The 19507-nt window shown below is 36.2% G+C and overlaps 4 protein-coding genes across 12 annotated transcripts in view; 1 reads left to right on the top strand and 3 right to left on the bottom strand.

Annotated features, from left to right (window-relative positions):
• Positions 1 to 8867, bottom strand: part of LOC116852968 (mitogen-activated protein kinase kinase kinase 13) — a 28491-nt gene extending 19624 nt beyond the window's left edge. For 4 of the 5 annotated variants that reach the window (XM_032833750.1, XM_032833752.1, XM_032833753.1 and 1 more), the window contains exon 1: positions 8461 to 8867. The gene's annotated coding sequence lies outside the window, so the exon portion shown is untranslated. Of the gene's footprint in view, positions 1 to 4679; positions 4782 to 8460 lie in introns of those variants that run through there. The other variant, XM_032833751.1, reaches the window with a different exon arrangement.
• Positions 8868 to 9709: 842 nt separating this feature from the next.
• Positions 9710 to 12715, bottom strand: LOC116852969 (tubulin delta chain-like). 2 transcript variants are annotated; one of them, XM_032833759.1, is made up of 5 exons: positions 12576 to 12715; positions 11800 to 12466; positions 10994 to 11703; positions 10278 to 10481; positions 9710 to 10055 (listed from the first exon to the last, which is right to left on the bottom strand). In XM_032833759.1, exons 2-3 carry the CDS (start codon positions 12418 to 12420, stop codon positions 11080 to 11082), a joined length of 1245 nt encoding a protein of 414 aa, XP_032689650.1. In that variant the 5' UTR covers positions 12421 to 12466; positions 12576 to 12715; the 3' UTR covers positions 9710 to 10055; positions 10278 to 10481; positions 10994 to 11079. The 2 variants fall into 2 exon arrangements, with proteins under 2 accessions (XP_032689650.1, XP_032689649.1); XM_032833758.1 differs by having other exon boundaries at positions 9715 to 10055; positions 10994 to 12466.
• Positions 12716 to 14237: 1522 nt separating this feature from the next.
• LOC116852986 (putative inositol monophosphatase 3) lies at positions 14238 to 17241 on the top strand. 3 transcript variants are annotated; one of them, XM_032833808.1, is made up of 7 exons: positions 14238 to 14280; positions 14704 to 14931; positions 15103 to 15348; positions 16028 to 16188; positions 16251 to 16368; positions 16564 to 16663; positions 16739 to 17241. In XM_032833808.1, the coding sequence occupies exons 1-7, from the start codon at positions 14253 to 14255 to the stop codon at positions 16896 to 16898; spliced, it is 1041 nt and encodes a 346-aa protein (XP_032689699.1). In that variant the 5' UTR covers positions 14238 to 14252; the 3' UTR covers positions 16899 to 17241. The 3 variants fall into 3 exon arrangements, with proteins under 3 accessions (XP_032689699.1, XP_032689698.1, XP_032689700.1); XM_032833807.1 differs by having other exon boundaries at positions 15100 to 15348; XM_032833809.1 differs by lacking the exon at positions 14238 to 14280 and adding an exon at positions 14363 to 14512 and having other exon boundaries at positions 15100 to 15348.
• The window catches only part of LOC116852987 (cell growth-regulating nucleolar protein), a 3964-nt gene continuing 419 nt past the window's right edge, over positions 15963 to 19507 (bottom strand). The window contains exons 1-3 of one of the 2 annotated variants that reach the window (XM_032833810.1): positions 19078 to 19202; positions 18270 to 18625; positions 15963 to 17954 (exon numbers count right to left, since the gene is read on the bottom strand). In XM_032833810.1, coding sequence (XP_032689701.1) covers positions 17410 to 17954; positions 18270 to 18625; positions 19078 to 19202 — 1026 coding nt within the window. In that variant the 3' untranslated portion in view covers positions 15963 to 17409. Of the gene's footprint in view, positions 17955 to 18269; positions 18626 to 19077; positions 19203 to 19507 lie in introns of those variants that run through there. The other variant, XM_032833811.1, reaches the window with a different exon arrangement.

The following is a 19507-nucleotide window of genomic DNA, read 5'->3' as shown; positions in this document are numbered from 1 at the left end:
TATATATATATATATATATATATATATATCCGCAAATTTCTGTCATGAATTCATCATAAGCATCAAATTTATTAAAAAAAATTTTTAATTCTATAGTAAGTTTAGTATTTCAATCAACAATATTAAATTAAAACAAAAATTCGACTTGTTTACTAAGCCAAATATGCGATAAAAAAAAATTTAAACAATCACAACAGTTTTTTTTGTAAAAAATTAAATGAATCTAACAGTTTTAAGCAAATATATATATTTTTCGTAAACTGAAATATATAGTAGTTTTGTTCATAATTTCTGTAGGGTTCAAGACCATAAAAATAGGCTTGTAATTTTCAATATAACATTTTTTACGTGTGGCTTTAACAATCTACAGCTTGATCTCCTCACGATGCGGAAGACAACTATCGTATCTTAATATATCTGGAGAGCTCGCGCTCATGCAGCATCCTCTCACGAGATTTGTATACCTGCGCGTGTTATCACGTGTTACCGCACCGTCATACACCGGAACGGACGCAAATGAAAAAAGAGCAATGAAAGATCATGCCTTTGGCATAATATCGGGGGGCGGAGCGGATTCAATGGAATGCCGATCTAGTAAGAGGTGTGGTATTTGACCGTCGCATACCGAAGCTCGTAACGTTCGTTTTATTCCGCACGTGAATTTCTCAGCGGAGCTAGTCCCGCGGCCCTGTTATTTGCGCATTTTTCACGGCAATTAAGAGAGCCATTGAAACAAGTGAGATTCGCATGAAGCGGTATTGAGACGCGCGAACATACGCAAACTCGAATCATCGAGCGACACACCGCGAATATCGTTGTTCCTGTAAAATCGCTACGTGACTCCTCTTCAACTACTCTGATACTCCACCAAAATACGGAAAATGGTTTAGTTGTTTCTAATGCCTGCTTTCGCCAACGTCGATTAAGAGTGTAGATTAGACTAAAAGAAGCAACAATATTCGAGAATTTATTTAAAGAGAACAACTAAATAAATGTTTGAATTTTAAATATGTAATGAAATAATATTTGCATTTGCACACACAAAAAAAATTTATAATTACTTTTTGTGTGGAAATGATGTTACAATATTTATTGTCGCTCCGAATTTGTGACTTTTACATGCCTCTTTGGTTTGTATGATTTACGTTTGTGCAATAGTCCAATCAAGAAAATAAAAAAATTATCTTATAAAATAGTATTATATTTATAATTTCACGGGTCAGAATTTTTATTTTAGTTTTAGCTGTTTTTATAAAATAAAAAAGCGAATTTCAACGAGAAATTTTATTTTTTTCTTTAAAATGAGCCAAAAAATTTAATTGTTTAGAAATAAAAGTTTTGGTTCGGGAGATAACCCTACAATACACTGATTTATAAGAAAGTTTTTTAAATTTGTTTTATTAGACTGTTGTGTAAATATAAATCGTACAAATCAGGGAAACATGCAAGAGCTGCAGGCTGTGAGTGATAATGGACACTGTGACGTTATTCCTATATAAAAAATAATTATAAATTTTTTTTGTTAAAATGCGAATATTATTTAATTACATGTTTATGTTTAAAATTAAAACATATTCATTTAATAATTTTCTTCAGATAAATTATCAAATATTGTTGCTATAGTTAAAGAAAATTTGCCTCTTAAACCTTAACCCTTTAAAGCGTATAATTCATAGAATATTCTAGTAACTTTTTTTTAATGAAATATTGTCAAAAACACTCTAAATAGCACATTTATAAGGTTTCAACTGCCCGATCCTAAGTGATTTCTACTGGTACCAGTGACACTTAAAGAGTTAAACTGAGTTTGAGTTTAAACTTTCTTTGCACAAAGCCTTAAACTCTGATTAAAGCTTAATTGATATCGATAAAAACAGACATAAAGCAACATACAAACTCTTTTTTTTATGATTAATACTTCTATAATTAGATAATTAGAGGAAAATTATTTTAAAAGTTACAATATATTTGTTAATATACTCTTTTCTTCCAATATTGACATTGCTAGAACTATTGTGTGCGTTTTTCTTACTCACATCATTGTCAAATTCTTCTAATTTTAAAGAAAATACTTGAAATCCAATCACGATACTGTGGACAATATGCACTTGTGCTTATATGCACTTGTAACAGACCTGCATAACAATCTTACTACTCAGTGACTGTTTTTCAATCCTATACATTGCGTCTGGATATATGCGCACGATTGAAAAAATCGCAGTATCTTTAATAACATAAATATTAAGGTATATTTATGCTGTTCTCTGTGTATATCTTGACATGAGGAATGCCATGTAATAACACTCAACGTGCTGCCGAATATGCGTGTTAATGTCGTGCCTTAAAGTACTGTTGGCATTGAGCATTCGAATATTTATCGTGTATGGAATGTCGTTTTTAAGCTTTAGATAAGCTGCGACCAGTGCAAGGAAGAAAGGCGTCTCGTCTAACAATGAATGCGTTAATCATCTACGTTTTGGAATTGCAATTGTAGATCTTCGTGTTCTCTCTTCCTAATTATCTAATTATTATATAACTAATAAAGGTCTCTGTACTCTCTTTCGGCAGATTTGAAATATGTAGTCGTCGACAAAAGCCACGACGCACGAAGGGTGATTTGTGCTTAACGTTTATCCGCCATACATCCCTTATGCAGAGGGCGAAAGAAACCAGGAACTCCTCTATAATGAGTCACTCGTAGGTGTGTCCCCGTTTAATTCTGCACACCTGGGTCGAAGTCTTGGTAAGTTCCAAGTTCCAGATTACTCGAACCGGTCGACCCCTGTGTCTCCGTCAAGCCTGACACGCACAAGTGAATATACGTTTCCGATATCGTCCCAGAGAGACTTTGCTCATGCCGCGTCATTACTCGTCCAATTTATATTGATTCGGGGGGAAAGGGGGCGGCTTTAGTTTCATATCTATTTTTGACATAAAATTCTAACATAATTTCCATTACTGATCATAAACACGAAAGTGATTACAAAGTGTTTTAGAGAAATAGTGTCTATCCCTCTAAAACGCGCAACATCGTAAAATAATCTTTATATCACATACATAGGCAAAAGAAACATTAATATTCACTTAAAATTAATATACTCAAATTAATAATTGTTTGATATGTAAGCAACAATATATAATTTTAATGTAATTTTGTCTTAAGAAGAATTTTAAAGTCTTAAATTTCAACAATGTTATAATTTTATCTGAATGTTATAATTATCTCATAAAAAGTACAACATAATTATTTTGATGTGATAATGATATCTATGTGTGATACTTAAAAACATAATATTCTCAATCCAACATGTTATACTTTCCTTTCATAAAAAAATTATTTTTAGATAATAAAAATATATTTCTCTTTGTTGAATCATGTAAAAAATATATCACGATGCAAGTAACTTATCTTTAACATTATGTAATTTTTTAAAATTTACATGTCAAGAAAGGATATTTTCAAAGGAAAGATTTCTTTTTCTTCGTATAAAATTTCTCAATAACAGAGAAAATGTACTTGAAATTCGGCGTATATCTATAGTAGTTATCTTTTCAGAATCAAAATATACAGGGTATTCCAGATAATTGTAAAAGGAATAGCGCGCGCTGAATGGTAAAAGGAGAAGCGCTCGAGCTGTTCGAGCCGCTCGTGGCTCAGTAATACAGTGCGCGGTGAATGGAAGAACAGTACATCACTGCCTGTGCTTATATCGTTGCGCTCCTACGTCTTGCCGCACCGCGCCAAGGCGAGACGTAGGAACGCAGCGTTATAAGAATAGGCGTTGTTCTTCCTCTCGCCCACTCTTTTCTTAACCACCTGAAACGCGCTGTAGGCGTTTTTTCATTTCGTAACCACGATAGCATTTAGTTGGTTAGTTTGGTCCACTTAACGCTCGCAACGCTGCGAGCGTCATTTTATCTTTGTTACTCAAAGCGTTGCGAGCGTTAAGTGGACCAAACCAACCAACCAAACGGTATCGTGGTCACGAAACGAAAAAACGCCTTAAGTTTCGAGCGATTCAGCGGTTCGAGTGCACCTCCTCTCTTCACGCAATTTTCTAAAATTAATTTCTCGAGAACTATTGCGAATATCGCAAAACGATATAGGACTTTCTTGCTCACCACAATCCGTCCTGTGTTCTCGCAAAGTTTGAGAATGATGATCTGGAACACCCTGTACATGTGCCATCTGGATAATATCTCGCGGAAGGTCCGTCAATTTTTCCAAGATGAGAGAGAATTTGAAGCTGCGCAAGGGACGGTGTTCCGCAAGAGTGAACACAGCCCGGCGATCCCGAAGGGTTGCCGATTTCGTCCTAGGAACATGAATTTTAACGAGAGGGGTGTACACCCTCCGCTCTAATTCTATGCACCCTGTATATGCACGTAAATGGCAACTTCGATCAGATATAACTCGCATGCGGCCATCTGACAGAAATAGCAACGAATGGTAGCATCGCATATGTCGGTCCGTTCACATATAATATACATTGTATTTTATACTTTCTAAAAGAAAAAAAGACACGCAACGTCGGGGATTCGCGTTTCGCGCGAGCGTTGCAAATTATCAAGATATTGCAAAACAACGGAATAATAACGTAAGCGCGCGTAACGGTACAGTGACATGATTGTTTATGGACCCTATAAGGTCGTCCCCAGAACCACCCTCTCTGACTTACCCCGGTCTACTCCGGTCGTGCAAATATTACTCTCTTTTACGAGCGACAACGCGACGCAAAAATGGCCGGGAAGCACTGGTGCAGAGAACGAACCGTCCATCCGAGGGATCGCGTGCGAGTTGACTGGCGTGCACAAAAGCAGACCTGCTCTCCAGAGTCGCTGAACAAGCATTGTCCCTTGAGGATTAAGATGGACGAACGTTGAGGGTGGAGAATATAAAAACCCATTTCCAACATCGTTAAAAAGGTGCGACGTTACGATCTCAAGCGGTGCTCATCGAAGCCGTTTGTGCATACCTGCTAGTTGCTCATTCGTATTTCATGTATATAATGGTATTTTTTCTCAACTTTCTCGACAGTTTTGCAATTTGGCTTCAGTTCATAAACGTACGTTAATTATAGGCTAAATATCGACTGTTTTCTTTTATGAATGCATGTGTTAGTCAGTATTTTCTGAATTTCTGTTAAAAGTTTCGCGCTTAGTTTTCATGGAGAGAATTCTGTGGTAAAAATTACAACAAAATTTTTTGTAATTTAGATACAGAATTATGATCGAATTTATTATATATTTGTTTAAAAATGTTATGCGCATTTGACGTTTTACTACAAAATTATTGTAATTATTTGAATGTTTTTTTTATATCGTTCATCAGGTAGGGATTATCACAAATTTACATATTTTTACTATTTATATTATTTTTACATATTTTATTATATTATTACATATTTATTACTATATATTTTTAATATTTACATATTCTATAGAAATTTCTACCACAATTTCAGTATTTCAGTATCATTTCACGCTCTTTGCAAAAAAACATTGTAGAAAGAAATATAATTCCAACGTTTACTACAACATTTTTTCCGTGTGTGTCGTTATAGAGTGAAACTTTTCCACGAAATACTGATTTTTTCTTAACAGATAGCAGGATATCGTACGCGACGGTTAGTCGCCGGAAAGAGTCAGGAGCGTATACCCGAGCGTATTTCCGAGCGAATTGTATTTTCGGGATTGTATCTTCGATGTTTGCCTCCCCTGTGTGTAGTATCGATCGGTTAAAGTCGCCGAGTATGAATGAAGCGCCCCTCAGCGCCTCGTAAATAAACACATGAATCGCACGGCCGATTCTTTAAAGGATAGTTTGCGCACGCTTCTATCGCGTATCCTGGCATTGAAATCACCACTCGATAATGTCAGTGATCGCGACGCTGCTCGCGATGGTCTACCCGCCTTTAATGATCAGATTTTATTTCCAAGAAACAAGTTGGATAAGATCAGAATTTTCACTAGTTACACTCGCCACTGAGACTTTGCGTCTCTTACAACTCTGTTTTAGGACTTTTCATTAATTTTTATGCGCGATAACTGCGCATAAACACACGAAAAATAATCTTCTACGTTGTAACACGTTGTAGTTTCAATCGTGTTTATATTTATGCTTCTGGAGGGATTGACTTTCTAATTTTTATTTATATTTCTAATCTCTCTCTTTTTCTATTTGTATTCCTTTCTAAATAAGAATCAGAGATAGTCGAACGTATCGATCTGACGAACATTAACCAAATTTTGCTGTTCTTGATAACTTAATATCAAAGTAAATCGACGTTTCTCAATTAATTCTTAACTGTTAAGAGTTGATAATTAACTCTTAACTGGACAATTTCTCTTAATGAAACGATTCATGATTTATCTCTTCGAATTAATACAGAAAGTGGATAATGTGGCGTGCTAATCGTTCGGTTGAAATTAACTTTAAGACGTGTTATATGTGTATGCGCATGTATAGACGTTTCCTCTACATTATATTAGCTATTGTATATACGCAATCTATATGATTCTAGTTGTTCACATTTAACAATGGTTATACTTCGCGATCGTTGCTTCAATTACCAAGATGCGCGGGCTGAATGAATCCGGAGGTATTTCTTCCGCTTGTCAAAGCACGATTCAACGCACGTGAAATAGGGTTAATTAACGGTTTAATGTTATCGTTGAGTTTAATGCTATCAGTGCCCCATCTAAAACTCGTACTGGCATTAAATACAACGAGCGATCGTTCTCACGTAGTGTTTTCCCTCCATTCCAAGCGACCAAAACCTATTTCTCCGACTCCGTCCGTTATGCTTGAACTTTTTTAAGCGCACTCATGTTCGCCCATTATCATCGCGTAGCCGTGGCGAGTTTAGAAACTTCTATCAGGATGTTTCGGGTCTTTGGACATAACCGGTACAATAACCGTGCGCGACTCGAAATTTCTTCCTGTTTTATGAAATTTGCATTAATTATGTCTGCGTTATTGCTCCCACCAGGTAGAAATGAAAGGTTGTGGTCTGTGAAAATAGCACATAATCTCTCAGGAATTCGTTGCACCGTCATTATCGTAGTAGCGGTGAAAGGGTTGATCGATGTATTAAACTTGATTCAAATTGCATAAACGAATAAAGAAAACGCAAGAATTGCAAGAAAAATCAAATGTGATTATTGTAATAGCGAGCAGTATTTATAATATCTAAGGTGTATATAATAGTTAATACTTGAAATTCATGAGTGAGATACTCAGATTTGAATTCAGAGTTAAATGAGAGTTTTTTTTCGTTGAATTTCAACTGCAGATATGAATGTTACATATATCGTAAATAAAAAAACTTGGATCAAACTTTGAACAAAAGTCTGAGATCCATATTAATAATTGTCACCTGAAACTTGTCTCATGAGGTGAGGTACTCAGATTTTTATTCAGAGTTAGATCCAAGTTTTTCAATTAAACTATAAACAGCATCATGTAACATTTATATCTGTAATAGTAATTCAACTGGAAAACTCTCATTTGTCGATTCAAATCTGAGTATCTCACTTGAGACGAGTAATAATAACTACTAATATGGACCTAAGTTTTTTCTCAATGTTAACTTAGTTGAATATAGCAACGGAGAATGAACAAAGCGGCAGAAGCCTCTTCACATCAAGTCCTTTGGAATTCTGATTTGCCCCAAAACATGCAAGTCAACCTGATTTCAGCTAATCTCGCGTTTTCACACGACTTTCTTCGCGAATCAACTTGACAAGCATCAGAGACGGACACCAGTGATAGACAGTAAGGCAGACTACGTCTGCCCGTCCCGGGTGAACTCTTTGCAGCTTTCAAGCCGTCGCACACACGAATTACCATAAAAGCGTATAAGCGTGACATATCATAATAAGCGAGTCACGACAACGAAACGCTCAGCCTGTCATAATAGCGTTGAGCAAAATTTACGCTGAGCGTTTCGATGGTCGCGGCTTTTTTAGAAAAAAAAAAAGGAAAGAAAAAGAAATAATCTGTGCGCAACGTTGTCGAATGCGCAGCAGTGCACGCTACCGCAGCATAATCGTTTCCTTTTTCTTTTCCTGAATGTGCGAATGACAGATCCATTTTCTCTGAAAAGCAGCGTGTTATCCTCGCGTCGCGCGACAGGATCTGCGCACGAGGCGAAGTGCGATCGGCGTTGCCCGAGCTTTCACTTTCCTCGGGCCCGTTTTGCACAAGCGAACGGTGTTCGCCGTTGATCCGTTCATACATACGTTGTCACCGTCGCCGTCGCTACACGGGAATAACATTCGGCGGAGCGTGAAGCCCTCCTCGCGAGAGAGAGAGAGTGAGTGAGATGGGGGTGAGCGCGCGCTCTCGTGCCATCACGAGGAGAGGACCAGACAAGGACGGACAAGGAAGAGAGACGCGCGCTTTATCGATTACAGAGAAGTCGCGCGCGCTACCCTGACTCGCGCGTCGGTGCTCACCTGCACGTAGCGCGCCGTTCTCCGGCGATGACGACGGGGAGAAGACATCCGCAGAATAATCGACGCTGTCGCCGCTATTCACCGAGTGCCGTGTCGTTCTTCCCTTGCGGCGTCGAAGCGTCGTCACGACGCTACATCTGCCGTCGCTCGCCCATGTTCATGAGAACGTTCTCCTCGAGGCGGTACGTCGCCACAGACACGACCGGAGCCACAGAATACATATTACACCGGCCCGGACCCGAGCAAGTCCGTCCGATTTTGTACGTGTGCAGGTACACAGGTACAGGTTGCGTCGTACGAGCGCGCGTATAGTACTGCACCGCCACCGTCAACGCACCGACGTATAGCGCACACGCTCTGCTCCGATTTATTATGCTCGCGCAGCGATCAACCCCATGGACGACCCGACGCGCGACGCGTTCGACGAACACTGGACAAAATGGCGCGCACCGTTGCCCCGCGACTCCGACGCCACAGCCCCCTCCGGCCCCTCAGTACGTCGCTAGACGCTCAGGCTCTGGGTTGTTTGCGCGGGTGTGAGACGTAGCTGTGCCGGATCGACGACGGATCCGACGCGGCGCACCGCCGCCACTCGCCGCTGGCTGCCTGCAGACGTCACGCTGCGACGCGACGAGGTGCGGCGGGGAGAACGAACAGGTTCCTCTACGTCCGAAACCACGCCTCTCTAGGTATTCGAGCCCGGAGAGAGACGTGGCCACGAGAACCCTTTTTTTCTCTCTCCCTCTCCTTCTCTCTGCCTCGCGACGACGTAGTACGGAAGTGAGATGCTTCTTTTTTTAAATCTCGCTTTGAGAAGGATGTGCTGTATAGAATCCACTGTAGGATGTCGCTTCAGTGGTTTCTCGGCGATTCGGTATAATAGCACCGATTCGTTTTTGTAGGTGCACGTCTGAGCTGGGAGAACCAAGGAAGCGAACCAAAAGTTATATTTTAAAGTTACATTAAAAAATATCTTAAGTATGACATGCGAAAGATTCAATTGAAAAAACCAGAGTTCTAGCTTTCATATAATTATCTTAAGCTTTATCGTTTATAAGATTGAAAACATTCGTAACGATAGAATATCGAAACGATGCTGGCTAAGCATACAAAGATTCTAGAATAAAAAATGTATTTTAAAGCAAAGTGTCAAATATTGATTTCTTTATGTTAATGTATGTAGCTTTTTCAAACCCTTATTCTCAAATTTATCAGTAAAATAGATTTGAGAATTAGAGCCTAAGAAAGCTAATTAATATAAATCTCTTTGATGCTTTGTTGATAAAAGAAAGTTCAGAATAAAAATCTTGATTGTTATTCATCAGTTGTTGATTGGGTTTATTACAAATGTAATAAACCAAATGTAATAAACCTCATGCGCCTGTTACAGAACTACGAAATGACGTAACGACGAATATTTTGGAACGCTAGTAAGCCTGGAGTCAGCTCATTCGACGAGATACCGTCGCTCGATCACCTCTTGGATGTTTTCCGAGTTGGCGTGAAAGGAGGGTTGCAAAGAAACACGCGTTTCCTGGAAATGTTTCCCTCTTTTCCAAGAAACTAAAAGGTCAAGTCTTTGATTCTGCATCCACCTCCGCGAGAACAAAAAAGAGAGAGAATGTGTGAGAGAGAGAAAGAGAGGGTGAGATGTTCGCACATTGCGCAGAAGCGTGATCGTCGAAGAATCAAGCACACGGTGCATCGACTCGGCTCAACTCGGCTCGTATCCCGCTTTTCCTCCCGATCGAGCGGTAAACACAGTCGTTCGTTCCAACCCGTCTTTCTCCTTCCTCTCCTACTCCTTTTTTTCTTACCTTCCTTCTTCCTCGCGAGAATCTCTTTCATGTGTTCGTCGTAGCCGCAGCTTGGTCGATTCCCCAATGACGTCACGACTACCCCTCTTCATCTCGTAGTAACCATGACCGTGATACTGACGGTCTCGCGTAAGCGCCCACGCGCTACACGAAAAAGCGTAGGAAAGACGTCGAGAGAATGGATTCCGAAATAAGTTTATACACCTGACAAAAGAATGCGAATTTTAACAATTTGCTGCTTTTCCCGAAAGAAGCTCGTAGACATATTGTTTGTGAATGCACATTTTTAAAATGAATTATATAAACATGTATAGAGATAATTGCGAATTCAGTAAAATCGAAATTCGCATCTGAAATAATATGTAGCTATTTGCTCAAACAATATTTAGATAGATTTTTTGAAAGTCATTATGTTTTTTTCGTTATGCTTCTGGACAATATCCGAAGTATTGAAAATTCCCGACTTGAATTAGTTATTCAATTCTGTAGTGTCATAGTTTACTTTCCTTGTAAATGAGATAATTATAGATTTCTTTTTACTGAACTACTATACACTTACAGAATTTAAAAAGAAAGGTACAGAACTTAAGAACAGGTACATAGTTGAAACTTGATAAAAGAAAGAAAAGAAGAAAACTAGTGTAAATTAGTGTAACCAATTCACCAATAGAAAACGAACTTTGTATCGAATCTGGTAATTAATCTGGTATACTCACTGTCTTCTGCTTTTCTCAGGTACATAATTATATTGAATCTTTTGATGACAATACACTAGTTGAATGCAAATTATATGTAGACAAAATTAATTTCCATTCTGGCTCAAATTCTTGTATTCCTGCACAATGTTCTCAACTTTTGCAAAAGCTCGCAAGAAATCATCTTCTTCCCAGCCAAACTGTTTGTACTGATGCAAGAAAGCTGCACACTTATAAGAATTCCATGCTTTATCTAGGTACACATCCAATGGACGGTGTATCTCAGAATTATTTGTGACTAATGTTAGAAATTTGTTTCGATTCAAAATTCTACGTTCTTGATGCAAATGAGTAAATGGATCTGATGCAATCCAGTTTGGGTATAAATGCTTTTTCTGCAGACTTGTTGTCACTATAATATCATCTGCCATAGATCTACCACGTGTCACAAGAATATTGGATACACAGGGATTGTACATGTAACACATGCTTTTGCTTATTGAAGCAGTTGGTTTCTTCTGTTGGATGTTAGTTAATTCTGCTTGGGACCTTGACACTTGTAGAGCATGCTCCAAATGGCGTATATACACATCCCACTTGTGTGTGGGTTCATATTGAAGAGATGTTGCAGGAACATAAGGAGTACTCTTGATTGTTGCAAATTTAAAACTAGGATGTGTTGCTACACTGGATACTAAGGAATTCGCGTTATATCTGGTGTCATTAATAGGCTGAAAGACAGCAAGCAGATTTTCAGCAACAATATCGTTCATGTCATGTAACGCTGTGTTAGAATTTTGTAACAAGTTGGCACATGTAGCATATACCTTCTCATTTTCAAATAATAATGAAAGATCAGCTCGATTGCAGAACTTTGCTAAAGTCAGTATAGTATTATAATTTTGAACGCATACTTCTCCAAAAGTAAATGGCAATACAATTGCAGCAACAATGGTCTTAGTCATATATTCCTCACGTAGAAGTTCAATCATACGACTTCCAACACCAGATCCTGTGCCACCAGCTGAACTAAGAAGCAGAAGAAATCCCTGGAAACGATCTAATTTTTCAATCTGTTGTCGTGTAACATTTAAAATAGTGTTTGACAATAGTTTGCTGTTTATACAGTAGCCATAGGCCCAATTGTTGGCAGAACCACCACTGTCACATTGGCAAACGATGTTACTTGGTCGATAGAGCCACGATGTGGTCGTTTCTTTACGTATTTTGTTCACAACCTTCTCTTCGGTATCGACGAGAATCGCTCTCGCGAGACACCGGTCATCTTCGGCAATTCCATCAAACCACTTTTCGATTGTGTTTTCCGTATACTCGTAATTAACGCCATAAGAAACGCCGGTATTTGGACTTTTTAAGTCAGCAGATACCTTCGATAGTAAGTTGTACCCGAGTTGATTTCCGCACTGTCCGAACTGTATTGTGAGCATCCCTCGATCGCATCGATTTGAACGTTTCGGTGTTATTCGGTAAATTCTGTGAAAGAGTTAAAATAGAATTCAGATCTAATCCAAGATTTTTCTTGTACTGCTTATTAAGTGTACTTAGATTGCTACGAAACAGTCTTGAGTGGTTTATAATGTACCTGGAGTTATCATGTTTTGTTAAAGTTCACAAATGAAAAAAAACGTTGAAAAATGACAAGTGAGAGATCTTCAAATTCGCGACGCCATTACTTCCCGCCAAAACTACGTACTAGTAACTAGAGATGAGACTCGATTGGACTTATGGCTCCTGCACACAGGACGCGGTAATGCTTGCCGCGCAGCAGAAAACCGCGCGACAGCGCCAATCAATATGTTGTTTTTCCGTAAGAGCTAGAAGGTTATTATGGAAAGCAGCATATTGATTGGCTGTCGCGCGAATTTCCGCCGCGCGGCAAGCATTACCGCGTCCTGTGTGCAGGAGCCATTATAAGGTTTGTCGAGTTGCTTATACTATTCACACTTTTACACCTAATGCCCATTGCACACTAATGCACCTCATACATTACAAATTTTCCAAAATACGTTCTGAAGACGCTTTTAGGACGGAGGGATGTCATCAGAATATTTTTATGATGTCCTTTGAAGATGTGAGCTGTCTGAAAACAGCTAATATCCAATAAGTTTATTCGCATTAATTAAACTTTTTACACTTTTATACTTAGTGCACATTAATTCTTTAGAGGTTCTAAAAATGACGTCATGAGTTCCGTTCGTGTTACGAGTGTAATTGCAATTTTGATACACTTTTTACACTTGATCCCAAGCAAGAGTGAAAAGTGTATCAGAATTGCATTTACACTCGTAACACGAACGGAAAACATGACGCCATTTTTAGAACCTCTAAAGAATTAATGTGCACTAAGTGTGAAAGTGTAAAAAATTCAATTAATGTGAATAAACTTATTGGATATTAGCTATTTTCAAACAATTCACACTTTCAAAGGACGTCCTAAGAATATTCTGATGACGTCCCTCCGTCCTGAAAACGTCTTCAGAATGTATTTTTGAAAATTTGTGTTGTTTGGAGTGCACTAGTGTGCAATGGGCATTAAGTGTAAAAGTGTGAAAAGTACAAGCAACTCGAACAAACCTAGTAGCGTGTTCGACCTGGGTTAATCGCTCCGAGAGCGATTAAGGACGTCATAAGTCTCTACTAACCAATCATAATGCTTATAAATACATGTTTGACCAATAAACGTAGGCTAAATAATCCAGAGTAGGTTAACCCAGAGCCAGTCGAATATGCTAATAGAGGCTGCGTTCCGAAATTCAATGTCAGTACTGAAAATTTATAATATACGTGACATAAACTATAGATCCCAATACTGGCAGTAAATTTTGGAACGCTACCAGAGTACAATGATTGATTGAACTTAATAATTCACCAGATAAATCTTTGCATCCATTGGTTGTGTCCAATTGCATCGTGATCAATCGGGACCTCTTATAACTAGTGTGTCTCTTTTCGGTGCGTTCAGATTCCTTACCCGGGTGCATTCTAAGGGTGCGTTCCCACTTAGCACGTCACGTCGTCCGAGTTAAACCAATCAAATCGTCCCATTTTATTCGGCATAAAGTACGCAATAAAATGGAATGATTTGATTGGTTTAACTCGGACGACGCAACGAATGACGCGCTAAGTGGGAACACACCCTTAATTCTAATCTATAGCAGAGAGAAACCTGAGAGTGGCCACGCCATACGTGAAAATCGGTGTCGGCCAAAATTTATGGCGTGGCCGCTCTTAGGTTTCTCCTGCTGGTATTCTTTATTCAATGATTCTCTTATTCAATGATTCTCTCTGTTAGTATTCTTTATTCAATGATTCATACCTATACAGCATAGCAACGTTGCAGCAACATTGCAGCATCATTGTTTTGCAATATTGTGACATTGCAACAACGTTGCAAAATGTTGCACGGGCTTTATATCGAAGGGCTTAACATTCTCGGTTCTGATTGGTATTGCGGTCAGCCAATCAGCAAGTGAGACACTGCTTGCGTTTCTCTGATTATTTAGAACTTGACTCAATAAGGTTAAGAAAAAGCCGCATTATATATAGTGTTGTTATTATTCATTTACAGAATATTTGTAGTCGTTAAAAAATCAGACTGAATCTCTTTTTCTTTTACACAATGAAAAGATATGCACGATGGTGGAATATAAAATTAAATTTTGATAAATATTTCGACGACTTATTATTACTTGCACGTCATTAATTTACAGTGTGCAACAAGATGAGTGTGCGTATAAAAAAAATACTTCTCTGCATATCCCTGATTTTTGTGGGTATTATCTATTTATACTCGAGTCTGCGTACGAATGACAAGGATGTATCCTTGAAGCAGCTCTTAGCTGCTGCGATAAGGGCGGCAGAACTCGGAGGACTCGAAGTAGTGGCAGTGCACCATCAAATTAAATTCAAAGTCGAGAGCAAAGGCCAAACGAAGGAAGGTAACACAGTTTAAAACGCTATATTTAATACATATTATAATAATTATTACATGAATATATCATTTACTGTTTATTTTTTATACTTTATATATATATATTTTTTTTTATATAAGGTAACAATTTAACATCTTTTTGTTTATTTTAAGGAATAAATTTGTTTGTTTTAAGGAGTAAATGACCCAGTAACAGCAGCTGACTATAGATCGCATTGTGCCATGTATCGTGCTTTGACAGAAGCATTCCCAGGAATTACTGTGATATCTGAGGAAACGTCACAAGATTGTGACAAGATTGCAATAGAAGATATTAAGAATTATGCTAAAAGTATTGATGGTTACAATATGAGCGATGAAATAGTAAATACTAAGGATATTACAATCTGGATAGATCCTTTGGATGCTACTAAAGAATTTACAGGTAACATATGTGTGTACTTTAATCATATTCCAATATCCACAATAAACTTGCTATGCAAGTAATTTGTTGTAAAAAAAATTTTATTGAAGTAATATACAATTCTTTCATATAAACAACCAGAAAAAACATGTATCACTTCAATGTAGATTTTATATAGGAAAGAGTTAAGAGAAAAATTGAATTGTAGACTATAAATATATAGAAGATATATGTTTATAACTGCAGTTGAGAAACAATATTTTCACAATTATTTATAGTTATATAGCAATTACAAAACTGCTGGTTGTTTTCAGGATCAAACACTAAAATCAATTTTCAAATATGATACAAATGGTAACATCAATGCTGTAATATATTAATATCTGTATCTGGATAGTCTTAGAAATATTAAGATATTGTGATAATTTAAAATAAAATCTGTTTCTTAATTGAATTATTTCACAGAGGCACAATTGTTTGATGCAAAATTCTAAAACCATCAAATTATCATGTTTTTATACAAGATATTCTAGATTCATCGAATGTTCTTTTTTGATTATTGGATGCAAGATTTACTAAACAAAATGGGCTTTAATTCTTTATGAAAGGGTATTTAGTTGTTTTGGAATATCTTGTACGTTTAACTTAATGTAGTATTTATTTCACAATGATGACATTTACATTTTTTCCATAATTTTAGAAAATTTATTACAATATGTAACTACTATGGTGTGCATAGCTGTTAAAGGACAACCTATTATTGGTGTTATTTATAAACCTTTTGAGACAAAACAGAATTACAGTTTATTTTGGACGTGGACCAATTATGGTGTATCAAAAAATCTGAAAAATTTGCCCAAGGTAAATGAAATGGTAAATTGTTTTGAAACTCATTTTATCAGTATAATTTTTTCCCTCCATAGGCAAGAGATAACAGGCCACCTATCCTGATTGTGTCTCGTTCACATGCTGGAAAAGTCAATAATGTATCTAAAGTTGCTTTTGGTAACAATGTTGAAATTATATCTGCTGCTGGTGCAGGTGAAGAGATATATTTCAATAATAAAATTTTGTTTCAATTAAAATTTAATATGAATAATATTAATTGCAAGAATTCCAAGATGTTTTATGTTTTTCTTACATTTTAAATTTATTTCTGGGCTTAAAAGTTTCAATATGTTTTTATATTGTTGGAGAATTTATGAATATATATATAAAAGGAATACTTTATTTTAGGTTATAAGTTCTTGGAAGTAGCTGTTGATAATGCAACAATATATGTTCATACAACTGCTATTAAGAAATGGGATATATGCGCAGGCACTGCAATCCTCAGGTATCATTCTTCTACTGGATTTCATTATTACATATAATGTTTATTTATTAATTTTTTTTTAATTTCTTGTTGCAGAGCTTTAGGAGGAACAGTAACACAATTGTATGACCAACAACCTATTTACTTTGGAGTTAATGACCCTAAGGTACTTACAAAGGGTCTTCTAGCAACTATGAGTAATCATGCGTTGTACTCAGATAAATTTTTACATGAATTTCGATCTAATTTTCATTAAATAATTTCTGTAAGATTTTAATTCATATAAAGTAAGAATCGTATATTCATTTTATATATGATGTGATAAAAAAGTCTTACATATCTTTGTACAACAATCACGATTCTGAGATAAATGTTTCTCACAACTATGTAAACCAAAGCTGTGTAACTTGCGATACAACGTAAGCGACTGAAATAACAAAAATGAAATAGATTATACAATGCAGATGGATTAATAGGAAAAAGAAATACAATATGATTTCAGTCAAATTAGAATTAAGTTAGGTTGTCACTCGCGATCGTCTAGTTAGACAGCTTAGATTAATCATCTTTTATACAATAAACGATACAACAGCCATCTATATTTGTATTGAGTTAAACTTGTTTTGCACACAGCTTTAAACAAGAAAAATAAGTATAGATATGAGTACACATGTGTGTGAGAAATGTTATGTAAATGAATTTGTGCAGTGATAATTTATCAACCAATGATTGAGATCACATTTTCCTTTTTCACACACATATATTTCCTACTCCATTATATAAAGTTTGCATGGTTTTACTAATTTCACTATATTTCCTGAGACAACAATTTCAGGTATTTTTTTCAATTTTTTATGAAATTTTGCAATAGCCTTATCACGATCCAAAGCCTTTACAGAGTGGAATAAATACAATGAAACTACCTTTTTTTGAAGTTTTTTCAAAGATATTTCACCCTTATTTTGAACAATCTCTAAGATTGCAAGTCTCCAATAAAATGATACTTTACGTTCCTTATTTTTCTCAATATTTGTTTCTACTAGAATAGATGTTTTCTTAGTTTTTGTAGCTGGTTGTTCTTCTATTTCAACAGATTCAGTCAGCTGTCGTTTCTTAGAGTTCTTTTTAATAATAGTTTGAGTTTCATCCACAGTGCCGTTTGTCATGCATTCTTCATCATTGTCCTTTTGATGTCGTGTAGATTCATGTTCCTTGCATATATTTTCATTGTTTTGATTGTCAATATTATGCTGATGATTATTACTAAACGAGTGATTGGAATCCATACTTGTGTTAGTCTTGTTCATTTTATCTATTAACAAACATATTAACACATTAAATTTATATAGTTTTATATATTACATACTTTTTAATTTCATATAGACTTTAATAAATCTATAATTTGAAGATTACAAAACAAGAATTATTACATGTTAGGAGATGTTGTAGCTGACTTTATACAGTTGGTAACGTCCAACTCTGGATGTTAGTTATTGAAATATTTAATACTGAGGATTGGTAACACGTAATAAATAGTCTATTATATCTTATATTATTTGTACCTATTATATTTTATTTATATCTTTTTTTTTAATTATATTGTAAAATAATTTAAAATTTATATTACCTGATTCTTGTAGCTTTATAGTAGTTTGTTGATTTTGTTTATATGCAGCTTCCATTTTACTCCAAACACTTTCGACAACTGACATAGTTACTGTACGATTGTTTATCATGAATTTTATAAAATTAAGAAATTTAGCTTTTTTTCTTGGTATATTGTGAAATTTTGATAAAGTATCAAGAACCATCCTCTCAGCATTAGACAAATTTACTGTTCCATTATGCAAATTGTTAACAACATTGAGCCATTCTTCTTGTTTGCGTTCTCCTTTATTTGTATTAGCCTTTGGAACATAATTTTTCCCACCATAGCGTTCGGCTTCGGTTATGCATTTAGTATGAGCTACATACTCATTTCCACTTAAATTATTAAAAGATATTAAGAATATGCATAATTGTTTAAAATGTAGGATGAGTCTATTGTGACTTATTAAACTTTAATAAATCTATTGGGCTGTTCTTTGTAATTGTATTGCTGAATTGATACATATTGATGCAATAAATTAGAATGACACGAAATATACTCATTTCACTCTAATTTATTGTACCAGCAATATTATTCAACAATATAGCTACAACAAACAGAACATGTATCTAACATACTTTTGTTTTAAAAAGAAAGATTTAAAACACTAATTTCATTATATATTTCGTATAGCTTAGTTTTTGTCAACGTAATAATTAATAAGATATATTATCCACAATGGTCAAGTTTTTTAATTCATCGATGGATCTATCGCATGATGCGTAAATACAGTAAAATCCATCGATGAATTAAAAAACTCGCCCAATATCTCTATACTGATACTTACTGGAAATCTTTTAAACAATCCGTGCATGTGACGAACACTGGATTACGGCATTTAAACTCGTAATGTTTCGCCACTTTAGGCTTCTGTATCACATCGCCACAATGGAAACAAGTAAAAACAACCATTTCGCTCTACACGGTTAATTCGTAACTCTAAATAAAATATAATTGCGTTTGTTTGTAGAGAGGCGATAATTTTCCTCACGCCATATGCTTCATGTATTTTTTCATTACAGGACTGTACCAAGGAGTAAATCAATGGCTGCGTTCAGCAGAGAAAGCTGCTTTGCAACTGTGTAAAATTCGTGAATCTAATTGGAGCATGCTCTTAATTTTGGTTGAATCCAAGAGCATGTACCAATCAGATTCACGAATTTTACAACAGTTGCAAAGCAGCTTTCCTGCTGAACGCAGCCAGTGCCTGCATTCTG

The sequence above is a fragment of the Odontomachus brunneus genome, unplaced genomic scaffold (genome assembly GCF_010583005.1).
Source record: "Odontomachus brunneus isolate Ranch 3 - 2012 unplaced genomic scaffold, Obru_v1 Obru_scaffold_264, whole genome shotgun sequence".
NCBI classification, from domain to species: Eukaryota; Metazoa; Arthropoda; class Insecta; order Hymenoptera; family Formicidae; genus Odontomachus; species Odontomachus brunneus.
Note: the sequence above shows the minus strand (reverse complement) of the source record. Positions and strands in the feature narration are given on the sequence as shown.

Coding starts and splice junctions, on each gene's coding strand:
- LOC116852969 (XM_032833758.1), bottom strand. CDS start 12,420: ATGCTCACAATACAGTTCGGACAGTGCGGAAATCAACTCGGGTACAAC.
- LOC116852986 (XM_032833807.1), top strand. CDS start 14,253: ATGATTCTCTTATTCAATGATTCTCTCT. Junction 14,932..15,099: donor CAAAGGCCAAACGAAGGAAG/GTAACACAGTTT, acceptor GTTTGTTTTAAG/GAGTAAATGACCCAGTAACA. Junction 16,189..16,250: donor ATCTGAAAAATTTGCCCAAG/GTAAATGAAATG, acceptor TTCCCTCCATAG/GCAAGAGATAACAGGCCACC.